We start from the raw sequence: 26,687 nt of genomic DNA, 5'->3' as shown, positions 1-26,687 counted from the left end.
CTTATGGCGTACACGTTATAAGCGCCGTTAGCAGCGTTTTTCTATTAGAAAAACTGTTGTGTTGGCGCTAAGTACCATGTTGTAATGATCTCTCGCGCTGAGGCACCTGTTCTGTAGTGTTCTTTAATAATATGGAACGGAGTGTTTTCAGCTGCACGCTGCGCACTTTCGGATGAAGATTTTTGTCTTTAAATCCTCGCCGGAGTAAGTGGAGTTCGCACGGTCTGACTTAGGAACTACTGACGAGACGATTAAAACAATTGACGCAATTCGTAATCTGTTTCGGCCGACAACGACATTCGTGCATGATCCGGATTCATTCAGACCGTTAAAATGCAGCGCTCGCGGCGAAAAATGAAATGAAATAAAAAAATGAAAATCACAATGTGTCGATACATGGTACTTGAATACTTTAACGAAAAAAAATTTCAACCGGAGTATACGAGGCTTTGTGTTAACGTTGAGATGAAAGTTCGTTAAAGTATGCGCGACGCGCTATCATGCAAAAAGAACGACATTTTTAGATTTAAAATGTTGGTTCTGGGAAGGTTGGATGGGAGTTTGACTTTACTTTGAACAATTGTATAGGCGCATGACAACCCAGTTTGTGGAGGATCACCAGGGTGCGATATAGGATGCACCATAGGTTAAGTTAGGTTAAGCGCATGATTGAGAATCCACATCTGGGTTTTATCTGACACACGACGGACATTGCGCGCGTAATTCCCATTTCAACCTTCAAATATGGCGGTTTAAAATCTTCAATGCAGCGGCTTTTTTTAATAACATATTGTTTCTTCTTTTTTCAGGCTGTAGTGTGTAAATAGATATCTAATTAGTAATAAAATAATAAAACATGTAAACTTCTGTAAATAATTGAGTACAGGGGGGTCCCCGTAGGTTTCGGAACTCCGGCTTTTCGATTTCGGTGGAGGGTTTTTCTCCGGGTACTCCGGTTTCCCTCCTTAAAAAAACAGTGTCCATGTTTGGGGCCAAAGTGATCGTTAATGCATGCTATAGCTTTATGATTTTACGGTTTCATGTTAACTTGAATTCATTCTAGTAGCTTGGATGCGACAAATCCATCATATTTACATCTCCTGGCCTCTGGGTTCAATTCCCAGAACACTGAGTAAAAATCAACGAAAACTTAAATCTTGTTTTTGAAAGGCGGTAAAAGTTATCAACTGGCCCAGAGAGTTATCTTTTTATACATCGAAAAATTATTTAAAAAGCTAAAACGACGATATATCAAATTTAGAATTATTGGGAGCTATTTTAACTTTAAAATTTTGAAGTTTAATCATGGCCATGCCGAAGGATGAAGAATATTTAGCGACGGTCGTTTGACTTGAATCATCCAGCGAAGTTCCAGCGAGTCGGATAACATTTATAGCGCCAGGAGGCAGTTCGCGGCATATTACAACCCACTGCGGTTTGTCTCTGTTGAACGAATAATTTGTGCCTAGTTCTTCCACTAATTAAACGAAACAATGGCATGCAATTTGATGAATAGAAATATCCCGACAATTCTTTCTTTTATACATCTCTCTGGTTTTGTAAACGGCATCAGTTTCGTCTTTTCTTACCGCCAATTCACAATTTAAGAACATGGCAATTTAAGAAATATGATTTTCAAACGTGTTTGTTTTTCTCATATATATACATGAAACGTAGTTAGCCGTTGACTCTTGAAGTATGTATTAAGTCGTTTATCTTAGTAATTAATGTTCTATTGTACATCCTTTGTAATATATCAGATGTCATACCGTGGGAACTATAACAGAAATCCTTGAATTTGTAAGTCAACATTAGCATGTTTCGAAAGTATTATTTGTTCTTGTAATTAAAAAGGAAATTTCCCTATATATAGTGTGTCCTTTAAAAGTGCGGCTGGTTTAGCGGCTTTTACTAAAGCATAGTTAGTCTGTTGGGTTGAAGAAAAGTCGCTCTGCTTAATTGGTTCCACAAAAATGGCTAAAATTATATTTGTGGTTTTATTATTCCTCGTGTTTTCCCCGTTATCAATTGGCGGACCATTGCCCGATGCAAGTACGTTGTTCACACACGATTAACTGTTTCCGTTTTTATATTTCTGAATTCAAAAGGTTAGTGTTTGACCTGTATCAATAAACGGTCAGAATTTTTTTTTTCGAATCGTGTAGGTAGCAATTCCAACTCCAATACTTTCGAAGATGATGGTGGAACGGATGTCATGACTGAAATAGCGATCGTTAATGAAGGTTTGGTTTCCAGTGTAAAATTGTAATCTCACTAAGATATTGTGCTACGAGATCTAGAGAATGAAACAGTTACATCACCGTCTTAACTGCCTTGCCAACCAGGTTGCGTTTTAAAAATATTTAATAAAATATAATAAAAAGTGTATATCTCAGATAATTAGTAATTAATGATTAATTTTAACGTGTTTTTATTGGGATTTGTCGCATGTCCATGGACCTTGCTATGGTAGCCAAAACCAACAAGAGTTTCTAAATCTTTTTTAAAAGATTGATTTCGAAACTTATTTTGTAGAAAATGATCTTGATCTTTTTGAAAGTGACATCGTCCTCCATAAAGAGGAAAATACGGTAACAAAAAGGAATGCTCGCAGGTCAAGGAAGTTTTTATGGCAAAACAAAAAAGTACCGTATGAGATAACCCAGGAGTTAAGTACGTCAACTTCTCAAAATCGAGCCAAGTTCTTCTAAAACCTAATTTTTATTTTTGTCTGAACGGGTACATGTGGCCACATCAAGATAGCTGCATGCTCTACTGAAATTATTCTTCTCTTCAGTTGACAGTTGGTACGGACCGACAATTTTAAAAGCTATTGATGAATTTCACCGGCACACTTGTGTCCAGTTTGTTTCTCATACGAATGAAAAAAACTGGATCCAATTTGTTAAAGAAAAAGGGTACGTGCATTCTTGCCTGCACTTGAGACAATCTTTAACAATCTCGTAGAAAGTTAAAGAGGGGAATATGAATATTGAAACATTTTTACATTGTTTAGTTGCTGGTCATCGGTTGGTCAAAATTACTGGATGTCAGGTCCCCAGAAACTGTCTCTTGGTGCTGGCTGTAACATGACAGCTACTGTTATGCATGAGTTACTTCATGCCCTGGGTTTCTGGCACGAACAATCGAGAGCTGATCGGAATAATTACGTCGAAATTTTTTGGGAAAACATCCGAGAAGGTTTTTTTATTACATTCTCTGCGTCATTTGGCATTTTGGGTGCGAAACTTTACGTTTTCTCTATTTGTTTGATCAACGACATTGTTTTATTAGGAAAGGAGCACAATTTTATGAAGGAAAATTATTTCACAGTCGACCATCAAGACAAACCGTACGACTTTCAGTCCTTGATGCATTATGGAAACTCGTATTTCTCGAAGAACGGCATGGACACCATTCGCTCGATAGTACAAACGGATCTCAAATTGGGGCAAAGAAATGGTTTTTCTCAACTAGATATTGACGAAGTTAATGACTTGTATGATTGTAACTGTGCGTATCTCTCTTGCATGATGATATTCATGTTCTAAACTACAGCTGCACTTTAACAATTGCAAACTTCAGACACGTTTTGCCCATTTCATTTTTCATTTTCTACACAAAGCAATTCTTGTTGTTGATGGTTTAATTTTTTTGTAATCAGAAGAGATAGCTGCAGTTGCATTTTCTCTTTCCTTGTAGCGACGAATGTCGGCTGGAGTTCCTGGTCAACGTTCACCCCTTGTGATGCCGGCTGTAAGAAGAAACGAGAGAGGTTTTGTACCTCGTCAAATCCTTCTAAAGATTGCCCTGGTACAATTTCTCATGGAGTGGAAGAGGAGATTGTCGTGTGTAGCGTGGTGGAGTGTAATGGTGGGTAGTAGGTTGTATTTGAGTTAATGGATAGCTTAATGTTTTCCCATGAAGTCACCTCATTCCACGTTCAAACGTTTGACAGCTCCGATTGCTGGACACTGGGGAAGATGGTCATCGTGGAGTTCATGTAGCACGCGATGTGGACCTGGGACCAGGTCACGTGCGCGCACATGTGATGATCCCGTGCCAAGGAATGGCGGAAAAAATTGCGTCGGCGATGGGAAGGAGGAGAATCCGTGCGTATTCCAGTCTTGTGGCTTAGGTAGGATCCTGGACACCTGTTTTGTTGTTTAATTGCGGATTTCAATAAGTTTCACCTGAGCTTTCCTTGAGTTGGACTTCATCACTATTGACAAAGATTACTATCAATGGAGGTTGTTGGTCTCGAATAGCAATAATAAATCTGCTTTTCCCTTGAAGAAGGAAGCGTTTTCTACATTTGCCAGGGGAAGGGTGGGTAAGAAAAATTAAAGGTGTTTTAAAATAGAAAAATTATTTTTGTTCTGTGGAAGGACCCGATGATTGTGAGTTTGAAGTGGATGCAAATGGTTTTTGCGGTTGGACGCAAGATGTCAGTGATAACTTGGACTGGAAACGTAGTCAAGGGCCGACACCCAGCTCACAAACTGGACCTGTGGCAGATCACACAAGTGGTGGGGGTGAGGAACTGCTCTATTTACTTGCATTTCCTTTCTTCATAGAAGACTTTTATAACGTTTTTCAACCGCACTTATTGAATTAATAAAATATGCAAATAGTTTTAGTCGTTCCTGTAATTCGTATAAGTCAGTTTTATTTCGCCAATATTTCTTCTTAACTTCTCCCTAAGCTAACTTTCTTCTGATTCCCCCAAAACACGCAGTGAAACTGATTAATACCAGAGTCGAAATGCATTAGTGTTTATCCACCATCAACACAGCAAATATAAATTTTCTAGGCCACTATTTATTCATCGAATCATCTTCGCCAGCCAGGACGGGGCACAAGGCACGCTTGATCAGTAAAACATTCTCAGGATCCAACCAATCAATTTGCTTTATACTCTCCTATAATATGTACGGAAGTGGTATGGGATCCCTGAATATCTACCTAAGTAACGCTGAAGGAAAGAAGTTGGTGTTTTCTAAAGTAGGAGATCAAGGGAAACAGTGGCAAACAGTTCATTTAGATTTGAGTAGCACCAGTGACTATCATGTATGTAAAACTAACGTAATTTATACAGGAGAGACAGTCCTCTGGGCGGTGAACTCGAGTGTCAAAGTCTCGCTCCATTACGCCACTTTTTCATATTTCTTTTACCGCTCTTCACAGGTGATTATCGAAGGTGTTCGTGGTATGAACTTCCGTAGTGATATAGCCATTGATGACATTACTTTTATACATGATTCATGCAGCGATACTCCGAGTAAGTCATATTATATAAGCCGGAAAATGGCGTATTCGACTATGTTCGAGTCCGCCGGAAAATGGCGTATTCGACCATGGTCGAGTCGGCCGGAAAATGGCGTATTCGACCATGGTCGAGTCGGCCGGAAAATGGTAATCAATTCAACCGTATTTTTCAGTGAGGAATCTTGGTTGCTATCGTGATGATACACGACCTCTTGATGATCATTTTAAAAACATTCGGAGTAATATAGATTGGTTTGATATGAGTAAGACTATCGTAGACTGTGCGAAAGCAGCTAAGGAGAATGGCTACAAGGTTTGTGTTTATAGTTGCAATGGAAAAATTCGGCATCAACAATAAGTCTGAGTGATATTCGTCCATTGCGCGATGGAGCTCAATGACGTCCACGACAAGTATATTTTTCTTTATCATTTTTTTTTCAAACAAATTATGTCCTAAAAGGTATTTGGTGTGGAGTTTTATGGCGAATGCTGGTCCTCGGATAAAGCTAAAGATATTTACAACAGGGATGGCCGTAGTAATGAATGTTGGCATGGTGTTGGAAAAGAATGGGCATTTCAAGCATATGAACTGCTGTAGACGTAAGTGGATAAGTCCCAAGTTTGTTGCTGGAGTAAAACTCTTTTCTTAACTTCTTGTAGTAGAAGAAATTAAGTAAATGCTTAATATATTTTTTGCCGGAATAATCTAGAATTTACACAACTATTGAGAAAATGAAATAGCCTTTGTATAATGTTTCCTTTATTTATTCGTTTTAGAAACGTCTTGTCATGCAGTTGAACACTCGAAAAAGATGAATCATGAAAAGTATAAATTTCATTGTTTAATAGTTTATTCCAAGTAAAAATGATTTAATTCTAAAAAATAAAATACAGATATAATAGAATATAGATAAATATGGAATTGTAGGTGTGAAAAACTTCAATAAATATGTTAGAATATTCTCACAAATATCGCATGTGATTTATATATATTACATATTCTTCGTACGACTGCAAAATATTTTTCTTTGACAGGTATATATGATGGCATTTCTAAATATAGTGAATACTACATCTTCACTGATTTGCAAATGAGTATGCAAAATATATTGACGCTTTTCAATACCGCTACATATTAATCAACAAAAATTGAATCGACGAAATAAAAGTTTGATTGCCAGCAATGAGAGCCAATATCGTATTAAACACAGTCTACGGAAGTATGTTCTAAGCTTCCCTGTGGCTTTGCTTCTTAAAATGCAGGCTGACTTCTCGTTTTCCGAAGTGAATTTAATTGTTTATCCGCAATGATCAGTTTCCGGAATATATTGTCTATTTTCATCGTACTGTATTGGCAAGAATGCAATCGCCCAACCACAGGATATTATTTGGATAATGGCAAAATTGAAGGACAGCAATTCTCGAGTATCTGGCCAGAGGTGAAGGTTCCTAATGCATACACAGGCCAGTTCTATCGAACTACTATTGCATCGTCAAGTCTACGTGATTACAATATACGATTCTTGGTAAGTCAGGACATGTCATTCTAATCGTACGTTGTATAATATAAGTAATTTAACCAATTTGTATAACGATGTAAGTAATTATGCCATATATGAAATGACCGACGTATTTTTTAGATAGATAAAAATGAAATGGACTTAGGAATTGAACTCGTATTCTGCTCAAATCAAGTTTCTCTGTTATTTCGCACCTTTTGCATAATTTTCGATTCAAGAATATGCTAAAACATTTTATGAGATAAAGCACAGAAAAGACAAGAAATATACAACTTCTTTATAATGTTTTGCAATTTTTATTGAATTGAGCTGAAGCAACAAGCAACTTCAGAATTAACTTTATTTCCTAAAGTGTAGACGCTGAATCAGGTATATTGTTTACAAGCTATCTGATTAAACAGAAACATTCAATACTTATATAGTTACGCTTTTGGAGTATGGGTTTCGTACATGCGATAGCTATGTATGCAAACATTCTGACAACTGTCTATCTATTTTTTATTATAATCCATTCAGTTTTTCCTCTGTTTTAAAGCAAAAATGTGTAGACTCGCGTTGTAAATCGTAGTAAAAGGACTGTCAAAGTGACCGGTACCTGGGACTACCTGCCAAGTTGATTAACATGATTTCTGGTTAACTATATCAGTGTAGTTTGGTCGTCGTTAAATATGTAACGTGGCATTTCAATTTTTGCTTTCAATTTAATTACGCATAAATCTTGTTTTTTATCATCCATGTACTTGTAGTTTAATTCATTTTAAACGACCATGCACGCAAAAAAATAAGATTTTCTCACTACGGTGAAAATAAGAAAACTGTGAATAGTTTTCTTAAAAATTTCTGGTCCCTAGTTGTTGGAAAAGTCTATTTCTTCCATGTCATGTGTAAAGTCTCCTAGTTAACGTCGCGTTTTCTAAATTGTTTTAAGGTATCTGCAGTTGGCTCTCAGAACCTTCCCAAATGGCTCACCTACGACGATGAAGATTATTCATTAACGGGAATACCATTGTCTTCTGATGTTGGTTCCTACCAGTTATTTGTTGTTGCAATGCGATGCAATAAAACATCGACCAATGAAAACGAACTACTTGGCGCACAGAATTTTCAAATCAATGTTGTACGAAGCCAAAACCTCTCCTACTGTAATAACAACGCAAATTTCATTGCGACACAAGTATCTCTTTCTGTGAACGCGACCCAATTGAATTCGACACAAAGGATTGAACTTTTTCAGTGGTTTGTAACAGAATTTGATCTTTCTGCTAATCGCACTGCCTCGCTTTATTTCAAGCATGAATATGAACCAAAAAACATCAGTCATAATGGCTGTGATATATTGGAAAAGTTTGAAGCAAATACGAGTTATTCCGGGCCTCTGTTCAAAATCTCGTGGCTTGAAGGATGTGATTTGAATGTGTTTACTACGACGTCAGATATAACTGCGAGACTCAATACAACTGTCCTTGACTATCCCGTGTTTTCTTGGAGAGTTTTAAATGGAAACGACAGCACTTCATGTTTGTTGGGTGTACACAGAAGTATCGTTGCATCTTCCGCTTATTTTGATGCACACCGAAGTACTACTGCCTCCCTTATTCATCATAGCATGTTGGTAAGAGCTAGTTCACTATCAGTTCAAATAACTAACGTCACAACTACAACGCCATCATCGTCTGTGCTATCAGCAATTGACCAAGAGAAACCATCCTTTGTTTCATCTCTGGGAATTTCCACTTCAATAAACGCAGCGTCTCCACACCCAGTTGTTATTAATACCACTCCACGCTTCAATTCAACAAATCCGCTACACGGGATGTCCATCTCTTCTACTCTATATCGTATATCTACAAGAACCAGCCTGGTTCATATTAATATATCACCATCAAAAAGCGAAGTTGTTCTAAAAACTACCCACTCAACTTCTCTGGCTGTAAATACTGATCCAGTCGTACAGCGTCCCTTAGCAACACTCAACATCACCTCTTGTCAATACTTGTACTACAAGATCCCAAAGGATACGTTTTGGGATAAAGAAGATGGCAACAACCTGACCTTACGGCTGCTTACGGAGAGTTTCCGTGAACTCTCGATTGACTCCTGGGTCAGCTTCGATCCCACTCGTAATATTGTGTACGGTATACCAGTCTCTCCGGAAATTTTTGCCAATAACCTTACGCGAGTTGATTTCGAATACATATTGTCAGCAGTTGACAGCAGCGGTCGTGAGGTAAACGCAAGTCTAACTTTGACGGTACACGATGACCACACCCCATCGGGTCAAGAAATTTCAATAGAAGTTAGAGACGCTTTGACCCAGTTCAATCTCGTGCGGCTTTTTGAAGATATCATCGGGTATTTGTACAATGGTGACAAGTCAACTATGAAAATTTTAAATCTTAACCAAACTTCAACAAAAACACAGCTAACATGGAGTGATTGTAAAGCCGTTACAGACGTGTGTGATGTCAGACGAGTAGAGAAAACTTTAAATTTAATCAGAATTGATGAGAGCTTCCTAAATCCACATTTTGTTATCGCCCTAGTTCCTAATGTCTTGCTCGATGCTCGTGCTAAAAAGTTAGGAATGTGTTTAAACGAAGCACCAGTGGCCAGAGGGGAGGATATACGTCTGAATATCACTTGTTGTGAGAGGTTCAGTTACGCCATCCCACGTGATCTTTTCCACGACAAAGAAGACGGGGATGCTCGAAATCTTTCGCTTAGCATTCGTTACACGAGTGCTTCACGATCACCTTCAGAAACTTGGATCATGCTGAACGACACTGCGAAAACCATAGAGGGTGTAATTGTTCTCGACGAAGCACGTAAACACTCTGGCCTTGTCTTTGAACAATTTTACATTATCGCTACTGATTCTGGTAGACTTGAAGCCAATGCTTCCGTCACAATAACTGTCTTGCAACCATTGCCTACCTCCAACTACCAAATCTCACTTTTTCTAAAGCGTCTTCACTCGTTTTCAACCCAAATCGAAGAAATACTCAACATTATTCAAAAATTGAGTTTATACTTTGACGGCGTGACATCGGATGAGGTTCGTGTTTTGTCGTATTCCCGAGAAAATACCGTCACTGTATTTAAGTGGTCTCTAGCAGGACTACGACTCAAGCCATGCGACTCGCTCGCTATTGCAAACATATCACAGAAACTGAAAGCTGCCGATGGCCAGGTTAAGGATGAATTTGAGATGATCATGATGCCAGAGTTTGAGGTTCAATTCATCTTTGAGGAAAGACAAGGACATTGCAAGGAAGGCGCCAATGAACCACCAAATGTTCTTATTCCTGTGCATAATTTACGTTTAAATCTGACGTATTTTGAATATAAAGTTCCAGTGCTCACTTTCAATGATCTTGAAGATGGAAATACAAGAAACCTGAAATTGTCTTTGTTGTTGTCTTCGCTTGAACCGCTCTCTGCTGACTCGTGGATCGTGTTTGACACTGGTAGACAAGCCATATATGGATTGCCTGATGAAGCTGCCCTTCAGGCACAGCCCAGTGACGGGTACCGTTACGTGCTTGTTGGTCAAGACAGTGGCGGAAGAATTGCAAGTTCTGTTGTAGTTGTTTATCTTCCAGCGACAGCTCAACCTTATAATTATCGTATTTCCGCAAATCTCCGCAGTTATATTGACGCCTCACTGCCGTGCGTGAACCACGTTATTGAATTTCTGAAAAAACTAAGTCTATTTCTCGGTGAAGATACAGATCGTATTCGAGTAATCTCCTACAATATTTCAAAGACGTATCCAGCTGACGTCACCGTTTCTTGGACCAATCAAAGCGCTAATTTTAACACATGTGATCACAAAATGATCCGAGACAGATTCAAGCAAATTACCAATCCCGAAGGTGGAGTGACTCAATCGTTTTCCGAAGCTTTGCTACCATATTTTCTTGTGCAAGAGATCAGATTAGAATTCCTGGAAACGTGTAGTCATATATTCTCAAATACTCCACCAGTCCTGTTATCACCTGTGAAATCTCTAAATATCCTTCTCTATCAAGCACTACGATTCCAGCTGCCAGCTAACTTGTTTTATGACAAAGAAGACGGGTATACAAAGAATCTCTCGGTGACTGCTCTAGATCAGTTTTTCAAACCGTTTAACAGGTCTTCATGGATTCAATTTGACGCAACGACTCAACAGCTCTATGCCTTGCCAACGTCAATTGTTGCTAAGGAACAACCAACCGACGGCTACGACATAAACATCGTTGCTATGGATAGCCACTCCAACACGGCAAATGCTACCATACGTATCATTGTTAATGACACCTTTGATGCTGTGAATTTCGTGATGGAATTCAATATGGCTTACAATACCAGCCAGAAACATCAAGATATTGACTTAGTATTAAAATTTCTAGACAAGGTAAAGGCTTTCTTAGGAAACTCTCATATTATTGTCACGAGTTACTTCAAGGGCAATACGACTTTAAAGGTTGGAATATCAGAAATGGTCTTTCGTGGACTTGAATGTAATTTCGCAGAACTCCAGGAAATCAGGCGCCATTTGTTGATCCAAGAAAACAGCAGTGAAATTGTAGGAGAGAGAATGAATTCTACGAAGCCTCGCCATAACTTTCAACCAAGTAAAAACTTTACCAGAGCGATGGAGCCAGATTTTCTAATATTAGGTGTAACGGAATACAAAACAGGTAAATATTGCAAGTAACTTCATAACACTTATGACTTCATAACAATTGTGACTTATTTACATGGATTTGGTTAAAAAGACTAATTTATTTCATCGTTTTAGGATCTTGTTCCAACACACCGCCGATTCTTCTTCATCCAATCCCACATTTTGTCATTCCAACACACGGATTCTTTTCCATCGTTCTACCAGTAAGAACATTTTATGATGCAGAAGACGGATTCACATCTAACCTCAGTCTTACCATGTTCAGTTCATCTGGGAATATTCTACCACCGGAAAGTTGGTTGCAATTTAATGACACCACGGACGAACTATACGGAGTTGTTACAAATAAAATAAAGTCAAACGAGAACTACACATTCCTTCTGAAAGCTGAAGACAGCTATGGCTTGAAAGCGAACGCAAGTTTCACTGTAGAGCTCACTTCGAGGCTTCAAAACATTGGTTTTAAAATGAACGTAATATTTAGAAGTAATTTCTCGTCCATCGTTTTTCATGTCGATATCATGAGACTTTTTCTTTTTAAAGCAGCAAGTTATTTTGGTGGAAATATCAGCCTTGACGTCTTATCATACGAACGAGGTTCTGGTGTACCATCTACTGATATCCTATCCTGGAGTGTTTCAGAACTGGATTACGAGAATTGTGATCTGCCGCGTCTGCACGAAATTTCCGAGAAGGCGCGCTCCGACAATAATCATCCAAATGCCGAATTCGGACGGGCATTGCTTCCGGAGTTTGAAATATTGATGGTGTTTGAACAGAGGCTGGGATCTTGCGCAGATGCACTAAACTCTTTACCAATGGTGGTCGTTCCAACTCTGAGTTTAAACGTCACCACAATTCCAACAGTTTTTCATTACGAAGTTCCAAGAAATGTGTTTTCAGACGCAGAAGATGGGGACACCAGGAACCTAACTCTGACATTGTTGGATGAGGATAACAAAGTGGTTCTAAGAAACTCATCTTTACAGCTCGACCAATCCCTGCAAGTGTTGTATGGGATTTTCACAGAGAGTGATTTGAGGACAAATTCTCGTGTCGTGAAAAGGGACATAAGTCCTAGTTCAATTTCCATGAGATTTGTCTTACTAGCAACAGATAGTGGTGGAAAGACAGCCAGTAGTCTCTTTAATATAAATCTTGAAAACAATATTATATCACAAAACTTTGAATTATATTTGACCTTCACGAGTTATCTTAGCTCATCCTCACCTGACGTCAAACATCTTATAAATTTCCAGGAGAAATTAAATGGTTTTGGAGCCTTTCGTGGGATGCAAGTTGCGAGCTATGTGAGATCCTCAGGTTATCCTGCGAAATTCCAGGCTGGTTTTATTAACTCGACCTCAAATGTCAGTCAAAGTGTCTGTGATTTCTCGGTAATTTCTGGAGTAACAAATACATTTGAAGATTCTTTAAAGAACCTCAAAAGCGAGTTTACTGCAAGATTCCTACCGGAATTCGTTGTTCAAGAATCGTACATTCAAAGACACGGGCCTTGTCTGAATCCTCCAAATAACCCGCCAAGAGTCACCAAGGTGATTCCTACTATTGACATAACAATTTGTGAAATATTGAAATTTCAAATACCGGAGGATACGTTTCATGACGAAGACGGCAACACCAGAAACTTGAGTCTGAATTTGGAAAGTGTTTTACCTCAAAATTCAGAGTGGGTATATTTCGATTATCTCTCGCAAATAATTTATGCTGTTCCAACATTAAATGCTGTTGCAAACCAGCCTGATGGTGGATCAATCTTTAAGCTGACTGCGGTAGACTCGCATGGAAGAAACGCATCCATAGATTTGATTGTGTCAGTGAAGGATACAATTCTTCGGGACAGCTACAGGACAAGTGCTATTGTTCAAGTCCCTTCATTGGCTCTCTCGAAAGAAAATCTAGTTTTAAAAACAATCGAATTTGTCGAGGCAACTGAGCGCTATCTTGATGGCTCAATGAGAAATGAAATTCGTGTTGCAGAGTTTACCAAGATTTCACAATCATTGTTGAAAGTTGTGTGGTCATACTGCTCTCTTCGTTACTCGCCGTGTGATTATCAGAACATCGAAAGAATCCGACAAGCGACGATTCATAGCGGAACCTTACCACATCCAAGATTCATCCAATCTCTTGCGCCGGCGTTAATCGTGGATAGCGTGGAAGACGAGATGCGTGGACCGTGTTTGAACCAACGACCTACGGTGTTGCATCAGTTGGAACGACTCAATATAACCCTGTGTAGCAGCCTTTTAAAATACCCCATTCCCTACAACACATTCTTTGATAAAGAAGACGGGTACACTCCAAACTTGACTCTATCTTTATTGTCCTCAACATCTACTCCTCTGAGCGACAACTACTGGATTACACTGGACCATTCTCAAACTATCGTAGCGTACCCGAATGTGGATGCTTTCAAATCCCAACCGAAATCTGGGTACGAGTTTTTAATAAACGCCAGGGACAAATACGGGTTGAGCACGAATTTACCAATAAAGATTTTCCACAAAGGTGAGATACCACAGAGTACATACGAAGTCACGTTGGTATTACAAGCAAAGTTTGGAAATATGAGCCGTTCTGTTGATCAAATGAGGATTATATTGCCAGCTCTAGCAGGTTTCATGGGTGGAACTGAGCATTAATTCGCGACATTCGTTTCTACGCTCTGGTGTAAATTCTACAACATCTTTCTTCACTTGGAATAACTGCAGTCTGGACCCCAGCGGCTGTGACATATTAGGAATCACAGAGATTTCAAAGCGTTTAAGGAACGATGGAAAGATATCAGAACAACTTAGGGAAGCTTTCCGCCCAAACTTCGACGTGCAATTTGTGTTTGAGCAAAGATTTGGATCGTGTGTGGATGATACTAACCATCAGCCTAAAGCTAAACACTCTCTTTACCAGCTAACGATTAAAAACTTTTGCGGAGTGTGGCAGTTTCAAATACCGTCTGATTTCTTTCATGACACTGAAGATGGCGGAACAAGAAACCTGACACTTTCGTTAAAAACAATCCACTCGCTTGAAATCACACCGATTCGTGGATTCAACTGAAGCAGGAAAACCAGACCTTGTACGGGTTTCCTGCTATGAGCAATTCCAGTAATTCAAGTACTACGACCAGGGAGGTGTACATCTTGATAGCAGGGGATTCACAGGGAAAGTTTGCGACAATGAGGCTGGAGATTATCTTTGGTGATAGAACTCCAGATGTCCATTACGGAGTGTTGATAAATGTCTAGTTATGTCGCAGAAAGCATTGCTGATGTGTATCACTTGAAGCACTTCGTTGAGAAGCTTGCGTTATTCTTAAAAGCCGAGATGAGATCGATAATGGTGACTAAGTATTGCAGAAAGACTTCAGCCAGTAATTCGAGGTTATCTGTGACATGGACAAACTGCTCGGTTGCTGCGAATTCGTGCGATTCAAACCAAATTAGGATAATTAGCGAGAAGTTTAACTTGAACACAGGCGATGTGGATCGGACCTTTTCTCAATCTATGCTTCCATATTTTGTTCCCAATTTTATTACCTTGGAAAAGTATGGTCTGTGTAGAATCGAGGCAGAGAAATCGCCCCTAGACTTCTTAGACCAATTGGTAGAATATTCGCTTACTCTGGTGGCTTATTGACATATGCCCTTCTGAAGGATGCATTTGTGGATAGCGAAGATGGCAACGCCTTGAATCTCTCGTTGAAAATGCAGCTTACTAACAAAGTCACCGTTCCAGCTTCTTATTGGTTGAAATGTGATAACGTCAGTCTGGTTATATCAGGTGTCTTATTGGTGGAAAACGCTTGGAAAACTCGTTTCGATTGGTTGCCCGTGATCAACATGGTAACGAAGCCGTTGATATTTTCGAGGTATTCCTAGAACAAAGATGCCGCCCAAACCTGCTCAGTTATAAAGTTTTCTCTGAAGTTGTTTACGCAGGGAATAAAGAGGATATAAATCAAAGATTTCTTCAAAAATTGGAAATGTATTTTCAAACTTGGTTAACTGACACAAACTTTTACGATCTTTCTACGACATCAGAAGGCAACAATTCGTTTAGTATTGTTTGGAGCCATGCAAGAACCTGTGGTGTTTGCTTCAAAGTGAATGCGACGCTTCAGTCGCTTTCCGAGAAAATGACGCACAGCAATGGCAGCGCCTTAACAGGATTCAAGGCCGTACTTTTACCTACGTTCGTGTTAGTGAATATATCTGAAGAAAAATGCCAGGCAAAACCCGGAGTTCTTGTAAATGTGGTGAAAGGTGGTGAAAAGGATAGATGGAAACTGTACATTGTTCCTATAGTCGTTCTTTTGATATTTTTGTTGTTTTCATTTATATTCTTCATTTGTCGTTGTGTTGTATTTCCGTACGAGAGCAAAAAGCAGGAAGTTATTTTAGCCGACTCACCAGACAATGAGATTCATGTCACTGAAAGGATAAGCCGCAGCAATGCTTCTCTGTACAACAGCGCATCAACAACAATCATAAACGACGGTTACCATGGAAGCAATCACGCAATCGACCTACCCGAGATCTTCCTTGATAAGAGAGTCTCGCCTTCAAAATCAAGCCTGACAGCTGACCTGTCCTCGGGTCCAATTCAGAGCGATAAGCCAACTTCGACGCGCGATGTTGTCGAGCCTGAGCCTGTATTAGTTCCTACACCGCCGCTGTACAGCGATGCCGCGGTACACTTGGCAGCCAAACCTGATCGGAAGCCTAGGGAGAGACAGCTAGCAAATTCTGCTATTGAAATGCACGAGATACCCGTGATCAAACGTGAAGTTGCGCCGTCCAGTGAAGCTATTCCGGATCATCAATCGGAAGTAGACGGACGACCACCGGTGGAAATGATTCAAGCGACTCGTAAACCATCGCCTCTCTCGGTACCTAACGACACATGGGGTGCGTTTGATGAAGAAGATGACCCGATACCACGTCGTAACAGATTACGACTTCCGACACCGCCCGAAGTTGGTACACTTCGGTTACCTCCGGTTCCTAAACCTTTAAACAATACTCCAGCTTCTTCACTTGGTAACTCTCCTTCTTCACCATCAAACAACACACCAAACAGCCCATCTCCGAGTGCTTATTCAACTCCGTTACAAACCCCAAATTATTCACAGACCACAGTCAATAATACGTATAATGTCAGACACACTCTCACCCCATCGGAAGTACCTACAGCATCCCCAAATAGCTACGCCAATCCACCAGCATACACCGAATACCCATACGGAACCCCAATGCGGGAACGATCACAACTGGGAATACAAAGTCCTATATCTTACGGAACCCCTATACGGGAAAGAACTCAACTAGGGATTCAAAGTCCTCTCGGGTTTCCGCTCCTGCAGAACCGGGTGCCGTATATTGACCACAGACAGCAAGGGCCAACTAATGAGCCTAGGTCAAATGACTTGCATGAAGTTTTGGGTCAGTTACGAGAGACAGTTAATAGAGAGTTAGATAGAAGAAAAGATATGGATAAATACTTGGAATCATACCTTAACAGAAAATAGAGATTTTTAACGTTCAATGTTGCATGAACTCTCTTGCATAATATATTATAGTCTACCAAGGATCAAATGCTTGTTAAGGCATTGTATTTAGCTATTTTCATCAAATATATTTTAATAATTTTATGTAGAATTTATTTTGCCACCGATCTTCAGGCTTTTCGCGCGGCATAAATTACACATATTTCGCCAATTCAAAAAATTTACATGACGTATCTCTAACTGTAGTCCATGTGACAATTTTCAATTTGTTTACACTTTACAATATTTACGTCGAAAAACTATATTTTCTGTTTGATTTTTGAATGGATGCTACTCAGATTCTTGAAGATTTGGATGAGGAAGACATTAATCACAGTGGAACGAAGAAAACGGTGTGTATTGAATGAATGGATCGGGCAGGAGGCGATTAGAAAGTTGACCACCAACAAACCATCCTCTTCTCAAATTCTTAATAGGTTGCATTTTTAAAAGTTTTTGCTGTGGGGAGTTTTCCAGAGACCCTGTTTCCAGTTTATGAAGGTAGAGTGCAGACTCTTTAGACTTTGTAGAAGAGAATTAGAGGAAAGACGTGCATGTTCTCTTTAATATAACATAATTTGCATTTTCAATGCAGGTGAAAACGTAGTTGGAAGGCACAATTGTGATATCACATTACCACTGCAGGTAAATAAGTAAAATAACTGACACAGCTTTACCTAACATCTGATTCTCTCTGACTCTCTTACGTAAAGTTCTACTACTTACTTTATTGATTACCCAATGATAATTAATATATCTGCACGTAATCATTGTGATATTTAACAGGCTGTGTCAAAGAAACATGCTTGTATTGATGTGCATGGAAAGAACCACTTGATATGTGACTATAATAGTCGCAACAAAACACGGCGAAATCAGGTTAGTAAACCTTATGTTTGTCCAGAGGAAACACCAACATCCTCACCATATCTTAATCTTTGTCTTCACAGATGTTCCTAAAGCCTCAAGCATTCTATGAACTGGTTAATGAAGTTGAACTGATGTTTGCTGATGTTAAATGTCAGTATTTACTTGCACAGACTGAGGATGTGGTATGTTTATAGTCTATCTAACATATACCACTGTTTATTGAATTCACTGCAACTGCATTTTACTTGCAAATTTTAGGTCCACTGTTAGTTATTAGTTGTCAGACCTGTGACGTTGGTACTGTTGAATGTCAAGTAATGATTCTTAATTGATAGGTTGAAAAGGAAATTGCTGATTCTGGATCAGAAACTGCATCTGAGTCAATGATGCCAGAATCCATAGAAGATGAAGATGAAGAGGTTCGTTCTTTTATACTTTTTAATCATCTAAATTTATGCAAGCTTTGCCTTACTATGATGGCTGCTAAAAAGTTTATATTCGTCACGTATAATGTATTAATGATTTAGCTCAAGGAAGAACCACGGAAAGAATCCTTGGAGAAATATCTTGACCAACCTACACTAGAGTACGATTATGAAAATCCAGGTACTGTACCTTAAATATGAATATAAGTATATGAATAAATGAGATGAAAAGGTAGAAATGTTCAAATGTCATCATCATCATTCCTCTTTTAAACTTCAGGTGAACATTCTACACTTTTCTGTGCGGAAACAGATGATGATGAGACAGATGATGATAAAACAGATGATGAAAGTGAAACTAATGATAATAGCAATAACACTTCATGTAGTGAGTAAACACATGGTTTCCTTTTTATTGGCTTGTGCGGAGTAATAATCTGGGTAAGCTAATTGTTTTATGATTCCTTATTGAGTAGATACCAAGCCATTATTCAGTAAAGAAAAGACAGTCGAATATTCCGCTGAGGCCACTGCAAATGACTCAACTTTAGAAACTACGATGCCTTACAATACCATACCAAACACGCAGGAACCAGACGTCATTCCTGAGACACCTTTTCCTCAAACCAACAGCACTGAGTCGCCATTTAAACTAAAAAGATCTGTGGATGTAAAAGTTGACACTTCAAGACGAGTGTCTGCAGGAAACACACTAGCTTATGGTCTGTCGACCTTGGAGAGTCCGGCCGATACTACACGGTAAAGTGATCTTATTAAGTTGTGTGGTGAAACTCTTTGTTATCGTATATTATGTTTTCATTTTGATTGCTGATATTCTCTGATCTCTCGTTGTAAATCCTGCCTGGGTATTGGCTATAATAATCTTTTTCTTTAGGGAGTCGATTGACGTTTCCCAAAACGACAGCGCAAAGTCAGAAACGTCTGGTGAATGTGAAAAAGTGAGGAACAAACTTTTGTTTGACAACACTCCAGGTACAGTGTATAGCCGAAATCGATACTCGAAATTGTACGTCATCCACTTTAAAACTCGATTGCATGATTTTGAATCTTGACAAAAGTGTTGTACGTATATTATTACAGATAAAGAAAGCCCAAGACCTTCATGTCCACTTCCAAAACAAGACGAAGCATTTGACGATCTTTTGGCGACACAACTTTATGAGCCGATGGAGATACCAGAGTCTCCTGAGTATTTAGAATCAGACAAGAATGACGAAAAACTCACCACAGAAAATACGCCGAAAACAACGGCGAGGGAAACACCAGAGGATACAATACCGAACTGTAAAAATCAAGGACCTGAGAACAAATTCTCCGAGGATAAAATCTCGGAAGGCGGAAATCCGGAGAATAAAGTCTCTGATGATAAAAAGTCGTATGGTAGGGATTCCGGTAATGTGACATCTGAGGACACAATACCGAATTGTAGTACGCTGGAAGAGACTCAAGCGTATGTTTTACCTCAAGATGAATATGATGATATGCCAACCCAGGCCTACGGGTTGCTTGATACCGACACGGCCGGTACTGAAGACGAGATGGCGGAAACGCAGGCCTATGGAGTTGAAAGTGATTTGGAAATTCCCAAACTGGCTGCTCCAACCAAGAGTGTCTTTAAGGTGCCTGGTGCAATGAATACGCAGGATTTGCATAAAGACATTTGCGATGGTGGTGGTGCAAAGGAAGAGTATAACGATGGTAGGGATTATTTGAACGATTGAGTTATGTCCAAGTGCTAGTAATGTATGTCCTGAAACTTACGTTAAAATTGAAATGATTGTTTGACAGAGATGGATTTTCAGCCGACACAGAAGTACGTAGAAGAAACGAGCGAGTCTTCCGACCCTGACAATTCATTAAATGTGTCTCGTTTCCTGGGATTACTATCAGGTATGACCATCAAGGCACTTGTAGAGAGTGTCACTCGTTGATACTGACCCAAACTGTGACGGCAATGGACGACTGCTTAGTTGCAGTATGTACATCTATTTAATATTGTGGGAGAGTTGTGGCCACTGGACAAAGACATATGGTGTCTTATTTATGGTACTTTAACGTTTCATTTTCTTTTTTACTGTAACTGTTTTCGTATTTACAGAAAGTGACAGTGATTTTATGTCAACGAAAGAGGTGGTCAAACCAGAAGTAAGTTATGATTGCTATGATCTCCTATACAGCAATGACCAGAATATTAGGCCACATTTACAACCATGTTTATAGATATTCTCCAACTTTAGACGTCGACGCCAGCAGTTAGAAAATCATCCGTCGTAATCGAGGGGGGGAAAACCTTGAGTACAGGAAAACGATGCCGCGTTGAACTCCCGGAAGATGAAATAAGCGATGTAAAGGTCTGTCTAACCTGAATATGTGTTAAAACCTGATTCCTTATCGTCATGTGTTAAAACTAAAAGTTTTTTTACAAACACAAACTATTTCCATGCAATAAAGGAATGCTTCCAGTCTAAATTAACAGATAAACCTTTAGGAAATCAATCAATCATCAATACAAATAAACTAAAGCTATGTTGTATGCTTTTCAATTTATAGCTGCAGACTTCGTTACTTGACCCGTCGGCGGAAAATGACGATTTCGTCCCGAAGTGTAAAATAATGAGGGAGGGAAAAGGGGTGGCACGACGCAGTAGAAAGGGACGTAAGGGAGAACTTGAGAGCAACGATGGATCAGAGGGTAAAAGTGATAGTAAGAAGGAAGATGCGAAGCCTGTGAGAAAAGGAAGAAGCAGGAAAAAACAAGAGTTAGACATTGAGGAAGATGAAAGAGATGAAACTATTGATGATGAGAAACATACAGTGAGTGAGAAAGAGGACACTGGGGTAAAACACACCAAGAAAGGTCGAGGTAAAGAAATCAAAGATATCGAAAAGGATGAGAGAAAAGTTAGTAACAAAGATACGCCGGGTCAACACGCCTCGGAAGAAAGGACATCACTAGGGCAGGATTTGACAGATACTGGGACTCCTGAAGCAAGTGAAAGCAAAACAAGTGGTAAGAAAGGAAGACAAGCTACAGCGAAGACCTCAAGAAGGAAAGTTGGGTCGAAATTTGAAGATGTTCAGGGTGTAGATGTCAATGAAGACATTGTGGTTGATGAACCTAAAAAGATACAGCCTCGGACACCTGCGAGAAAAAGAAAGTCGTCGGAAAACGAACAGCAAAAGAAAGGAACTGCAAAGAAGAGTCGTAGAAATACCAGAACAGAGGTCATCTCGCCCGAGAATGACGGAATGAAGGTAGCTAGACTGTTTTTGTTCATATTTTTCTTGTTTTTAATCGTTCTAATAGTTTTTTTTTATCAGTTCGATACAGAAGATATTTTACCGCCAACGAGTTCTTTAGTGAAACGTTCATCATCGACCGCGTCAACTTCGTCCAACGCGAGCAGTAAAGTTTCTCGTTCGGGAAGAAAAGGAAAGAAACAAATGAAAGAAAACAGCGAGGTACTTGATGTAGGTAGCTTTACATCGTGTAGGAAGCGGACGGTTTTTCTGAGATATTTACTCGTGAAAGGAGGGACATCTTTTAGTGACCAAGTTTTATTTCGATACAGGATTCCGCTGATGTGAAAATTGTTTTCACGGGATTGCAAGATAGTGCATTCAACAAGGCGAACAAGGTAAATAACAATAATTTTTAATAACTGAATTGTTCAGGATGACCCTTGGAATAGCTAATATCTCTCTCGTAATATCTAGGACATACTAGTTTAGGCAGAAACGTTTAGTGGAAATGCTGCTATAAAATTATGCGTTATTCTTTCCTTGAATGATCCACAGCCGTTCGTGAATTCGGTTTGTTTAGATTGTACAAGCACTTGGCGGGAAAGTTGTTGAACATCTTGAGGACTGTACGCATTTGGTCACTGATAAGGTAATTCAACAAAGCTGCTTCTTACAAACATGTTAGCGCTTCTACCCTTCCCTGTACCGTAAATAAACCCCAAAAATGGCGGCACATTCGTTATCGTGAGAAAGGCTAATAGAGATTCATTTCTAGGTTCGACGTACAGTGAAACTCTTGTGTGCAATATCACGAGGAATACCAGTCGTGGATATGTGTTGGTTGGAGGCTTCGAAGAAAAGAAAGTCGTTTGCTGGTAATCGCCGGGCACTTTTTTGTTCTGGTAAAATGTTTTGAAGCATTGAGCCACTTCATCTGAAGTACTGTGTTTCATCTTATAGATTCCGAAAGCTACATCTTAAAAGACGACGATGCCCAGCAAAAATTTAGTTTTTCTATGGAAAGGTTCGTTTTGTACCTAGAATATTAATCTTACGCTATCATACATGTGAAATATTTCCATCATCAGGAGGTGTTTTCTTCCGTTTCTAAAACGTAAAAGAAATCCTTAAAGAAACTCCTAAAGTTACTGATGTGTTCCCGTGTTTCAGATCTCTTAAACTCGCCCGGGATGATTCACTTCTGGATGGTTACAAAATTCATGTCACTCCCAATGTTCGTCCATCCCCTCCGGAAATGAAAGGTACGAGAACTAAATAACCTTGTAAACCTGAAGCAAGCGACAGCTCAAAGTAGCTCAGCGCTAAAACGTTTTCATAACAGGAAATGTAACTTGATTTTCGTAAATCATTTTTGCAGAAATAATTAAAAGTGCCAAAGGGGAGGTGAGGAAACTACTTATGCACGTATTTTGCTATTTTTGTGTCTTTATTTGAACATGCAAATAATGCCTCGACTTCAGGTTTTAACAAGGATGCCAACGACACGTGACGCTAAGAATGACAACGTCATCGTGTTGTCATGTGAGGAGGATAAAAACTTATGTATAAAAGCGAAAATAAGGAAGGCATACACTGCTGAGCTGCTTCTGACTGGCATTCTTAAACAGCAGCTTGATCTAGAACCGTATCCTTTTTGTCTGTATATTTTAATTCTTTTCAAGTTGACGTACAGGTGGGTTATCAAAGAATCCTATCGCTTAAATCATGTTTTCGTTCACTCAAGCGATATCAGATATGAATTACCGTTGAATACAGAAACAAAGCCGTCAAAACGAAGACAGAAGTCTCTAAAGTGAACTCGTATCAAATCAGATCAGACAATACAGTATAGATGCTGTCATTGATTCTGTCAAGGAGGTGAAGAATTCGTAGGAGTTTTTACCCGGATACCTTCGTGGCTAGGGGTCGTTTTCTGGCAAAATTGGCTTTGCTGTCACTGATATGGTGTTGAAGTCAAAGTGGCCATAGTCAAAGTAATGGTTTATTATGAATACGCCTATTAATAGCAATGATGTAGAATTACGGTGTAATTATTAAGGTAACACCATTGTGTCAGTGAACAACTTAAGATCCACAACGTCTCAATGAAGACGACATCTAATAATGATTGAATAAGAAGAGTGTTACCTCTCAGTTTATTATATCCTGTCGACTGTATAAAAATGTATAGGTCTGTACAATTACACATATTCAAATAAAATGAAATTTTCTCGGTGTTAAACTGTTCATCTTTAGAAGTTATTTAAGTTGTTATAACTTTAGCAAGCATTGTCGCAGTGTTCTTTCAATTACCACCACTCCCTACGAGTAGGAGTTGAAAGCTAAGAACACTAACTATATTTGATTTCTAGTTTCTAAACTCAAAAACACATAGCGCTGTATAGTTGAAAACCTGGGAGCTCAGAGCATCACATTCCAGTTTCCCCTTCATTCAGTTTTTACATTGATAGTACTCATGGGTACTTCATTTAGATGAGTATATTGAGCATCGTCATTTTCTTCCTTCCCAGTCCACTTGAGAGAAGTGTAAGTCGCCGCGGCCTGCCGTCATTTATCTGTTCATAATTCCCATCATCAATAATTTTTCTCGTTGGTTGGTTTGTTCTCCACGTTTGTCTCAGAGTTTAATGATTTGGCGCGATATCGATAAATCAGAAAAGCGATGATCAAAAGTGAAATAAAAAGCAGGATTGATAACACTATAATTCCAGCAACATAATTTCCTGAAATGTATAAAGCCGTGATTATTGTGTTAGAGAAAAAAAAGTTTAATTCTTTCCGCAAAATGAATATAAACATATTTTTCTATTCATGTAGTTTACCTGTTTCTTTTAATTTTTCGACTGAAATTGTATAAGTGGTAGTGCCTTGAAATCGATCTTTGATATGACAAATGTATTTTCCAAAACTTGATTGGTCCTTCATTGATGCAACCAGCAAAGAACTACGATGAGGCACGTCTTTCTCCACAAAACTTTTCAGTGGCTTCTGATCTTTTTCCCAGCTGAAAGTAATTGGTGGTTCACCTTGAGCAGAACACAGCAGGTTGACAAGATCACCTTCCTTTGCCATTTCGTCACCACTGGACATGTTGGTTAACACACGAGGACTGCCTGGGGAAAAAGAACACGGGGAAATTAACACAAAACGTTTCTGTCATAAAAAAGCGCAATAAGGAGAAACTCAATGCTCAGTAGGAATTATAATCGGTAGGATAAATTAATAAGGTATTCACCTGCGTATTCATTTGTTTTTAAAGCAAGACTCCAGTCTGTGGAGTAAACATCGTCCTGTGATAAATTAGATAAGGATTGTTTAGTTCATGTTCCGTTTTATGTGTGCTACTATCCTTTTGAATGCTGCAAGTTTTCACACCTTTTTATTCAGAATAATCCTTTGAAAGATCCTATAACTAGTACCAGGTTCCAACGGACCATTGTAATAATTACTAGAGGTAGTTGAACTTCCTAATGTTGCATCACTTCTATTCCTACCATCACCAAGTATGAATTTGTTTTCAACAACACTGCTGGATGAAAATACAGCAGCAATATAAGGTTTATGGTCAGGTGATCTTCTTGCCTCAGCATACGTCACTAGTTCATTGTTGTCATAACTACCAGTTGATCTTAGTTCTTGGCCTTCATCCTTTAATTTCAAAGCCACCACGTAAAAATATCTACAAACAAATCCAGTACAGCATTGAAATTAAAACCACTAATTCGACCGTACTTTGAGTACTTTGAGCTAAGACTGAAAAAGCAAAAACGTACGAAAAATTTCCAGGAGGAATCTGCAATGTGGAAGTTAATGTTGTGGATGTTCGAGTTGTGGTCACCTCTGGTTGTTCTAAATACGAATAAAAATGACAATTAGAACAATTTACCCTGAAGAACTATTTGCAAAGAACCTGTCAATTGAGTGTAATATCTTCTGATAAATAAGCAGAAATAATCGAACAATGAACACTTACTTCCATTTGTAAACGTTTCTTCACTCTTGCTGTAACTTCCCTGACCGACACTGGTAATAGCGAGGACACGAACGTAATATTTGGTTAATGGATTTAAATTGCTTATGACCCATTTTCCTGCACTTGTCGTGAATGTTTGAAGGCAGGGCTCATTTCTTGACTGTAAAACACACACAGTGTAACCGATAATGATGCCATTTCTTTTCTCTTCTTCAGGAGGATCCCACGTGACTGATAATGAGGATGAACTTTCTGCAGTGACTTTGACGTTCAGTGGAGGACCTTCTGGAGCTAAGCACGAACAATATATACGCATGAACAATACTGTCTAAATATATTGACAGTGATAAAGGCGGCAATAATAAAGAAGGTGGGATGCTAATGATGTATTATGATCTTACCTTCTTCACCAGTCCTAAAAGCTATCTTAACACGTTCACCAGATCCTTTACTGTTTTCAAGAGCCACTGAAACCTCATAGTTCTTAAATGGAGTCAGATCCTTCATTGAGAACTTGTTTTCACCACTAAATGTTATAACCTTGTTTATGACTCGAGCACCGCCATGTTTCAGTATTATCCAAAACCTGGTAACAGGATTCTTGGAAGAAACCACGGGATCCAACCAAGACACTTCTGCGCTTCTGGACGTGATCTTGTTGACTGTCAAGTTGTATGGTCTTCCTGGCTTTATGGCTAAAATATAAATCAAGAAAACTTTAACAAACAAATGGTAGGGTGAGAGCAGCCCTGGTGAGAGTTAAGGTTAATTAAGATCAGCCATTATTGATCTGTGTTTATGAATTATGATATAAGTACAGTTGCAAAAATTGGCTTACACTTTCCACAAATCTGCACTCTCATACACGGCTGAACCACTGAATCAAGCGGAATAAATCTCAAGGCTTTTAGTTCAATATTATCGTCCACAGATTGTCTGACAACATGATTATTAGCATTTCTATTGCCACGAAATATCTGCAAGAAAATAAAAAATAATCGGCGTCGCAATTTTAGTAGAGCAACAGACTGAGAGCTAGATTCCGCTAACTACTTCACAGTTTATAAAGTAAAAGGATTATTAATTAACAACAATAGAAATTGAA

General features: G+C 39.0%; 3 protein-coding genes across 4 annotated transcripts; all 3 read left to right on the top strand.

Annotated features, from left to right (window-relative positions):
- The first annotated feature begins 1,815 nt into the window (after nt 1–1,815).
- Nucleotides 1,816–6,216, top strand: LOC114541320 (zinc metalloproteinase nas-14-like). The gene is made up of 14 exons (XM_028561256.1): nt 1,816–2,052; nt 2,166–2,243; nt 2,536–2,673; nt 2,798–2,918; nt 3,017–3,201; nt 3,295–3,513; nt 3,703–3,873; nt 3,959–4,138; nt 4,389–4,535; nt 4,814–5,070; nt 5,188–5,281; nt 5,442–5,581; nt 5,729–5,868; nt 6,046–6,216. Exons 1-13 carry the CDS (start codon nt 1,974–1,976, stop codon nt 5,864–5,866), a joined length of 1,947 nt encoding a protein of 648 aa, XP_028417057.1. The 5' UTR covers nt 1,816–1,973; the 3' UTR covers nt 5,867–5,868; nt 6,046–6,216.
- A 2,059-nt stretch (nt 6,217–8,275) lies between these two features.
- LOC114541334 lies at nt 8,276–14,729 on the top strand. The gene is given in 4 exon segments (XM_028561270.1): nt 8,276–11,473; nt 11,575–14,119; nt 14,196–14,521; nt 14,524–14,729. Coding segments are annotated over 4 exon segments (6,156 nt in total). The 5' UTR covers nt 8,276–8,394.
- Nucleotides 14,730–17,306: 2,577 nt separating this feature from the next.
- LOC114541342 (mediator of DNA damage checkpoint protein 1-like) lies at nt 17,307–23,620 on the top strand. Of its 2 annotated transcripts, none has more exons than XM_028561279.1 (24): nt 17,307–17,382; nt 17,467–17,530; nt 17,625–17,674; nt 17,816–17,908; nt 17,980–18,081; nt 18,235–18,318; nt 18,427–18,505; nt 18,605–18,712; nt 18,801–19,083; nt 19,220–19,317; nt 19,426–20,043; nt 20,134–20,235; nt 20,444–20,490; nt 20,583–20,696; nt 20,896–21,600; nt 21,667–21,807; nt 21,918–21,983; nt 22,169–22,237; nt 22,364–22,463; nt 22,549–22,612; nt 22,759–22,850; nt 22,967–22,992; nt 23,070–23,233; nt 23,342–23,620. In XM_028561279.1, the coding sequence occupies exons 1-24, from the start codon at nt 17,314–17,316 to the stop codon at nt 23,403–23,405; spliced, it is 3,402 nt and encodes a 1,133-aa protein (XP_028417080.1). In that variant the 5' UTR covers nt 17,307–17,313; the 3' UTR covers nt 23,406–23,620. The 2 variants fall into 2 exon arrangements, with proteins under 2 accessions (XP_028417080.1, XP_028417079.1); XM_028561278.1 differs by having other exon boundaries at nt 21,667–21,816.
- Nucleotides 23,621–26,687: the final 3,067 nt, after the last annotated feature.

The sequence above is a fragment of the Dendronephthya gigantea genome, unplaced genomic scaffold, assembly GCF_004324835.1.
Source record: "Dendronephthya gigantea isolate DGI-Jeju-01 unplaced genomic scaffold, DenGig_1.0 000281F, whole genome shotgun sequence".
Classification (NCBI taxonomy): Eukaryota; Metazoa; Cnidaria; class Anthozoa; order Malacalcyonacea; family Nephtheidae; genus Dendronephthya; species Dendronephthya gigantea.
The sequence above is the reverse complement of the archived record's forward strand: the minus strand, read 5'-3'. Positions and strand labels throughout refer to the sequence as shown.

Coding starts and splice junctions, on each gene's coding strand:
- LOC114541320 (XM_028561256.1), top strand. CDS start 1,974: ATGGCTAAAATTATATTTGTGGTTTTATTATTCCTCGTGTTTTCCCCG. Junction 3,514..3,702: donor TGACTTGTATGATTGTAACT/GTGCGTATCTCT, acceptor CTTTCCTTGTAG/CGACGAATGTCGGCTGGAGT. Junction 5,282..5,441: donor TTCATGCAGCGATACTCCGA/GTAAGTCATATT, acceptor CGTATTTTTCAG/TGAGGAATCTTGGTTGCTAT.
- LOC114541342 (XM_028561278.1), top strand. CDS start 17,314: ATGGATGCTACTCAGATTCTTGAAGATTTGGATGAGGAAGACATTAAT. Junction 18,319..18,426: donor TAGAAGATGAAGATGAAGAG/GTTCGTTCTTTT, acceptor TTAATGATTTAG/CTCAAGGAAGAACCACGGAA. Junction 18,506..18,604: donor GTACGATTATGAAAATCCAG/GTACTGTACCTT, acceptor TTTAAACTTCAG/GTGAACATTCTACACTTTTC.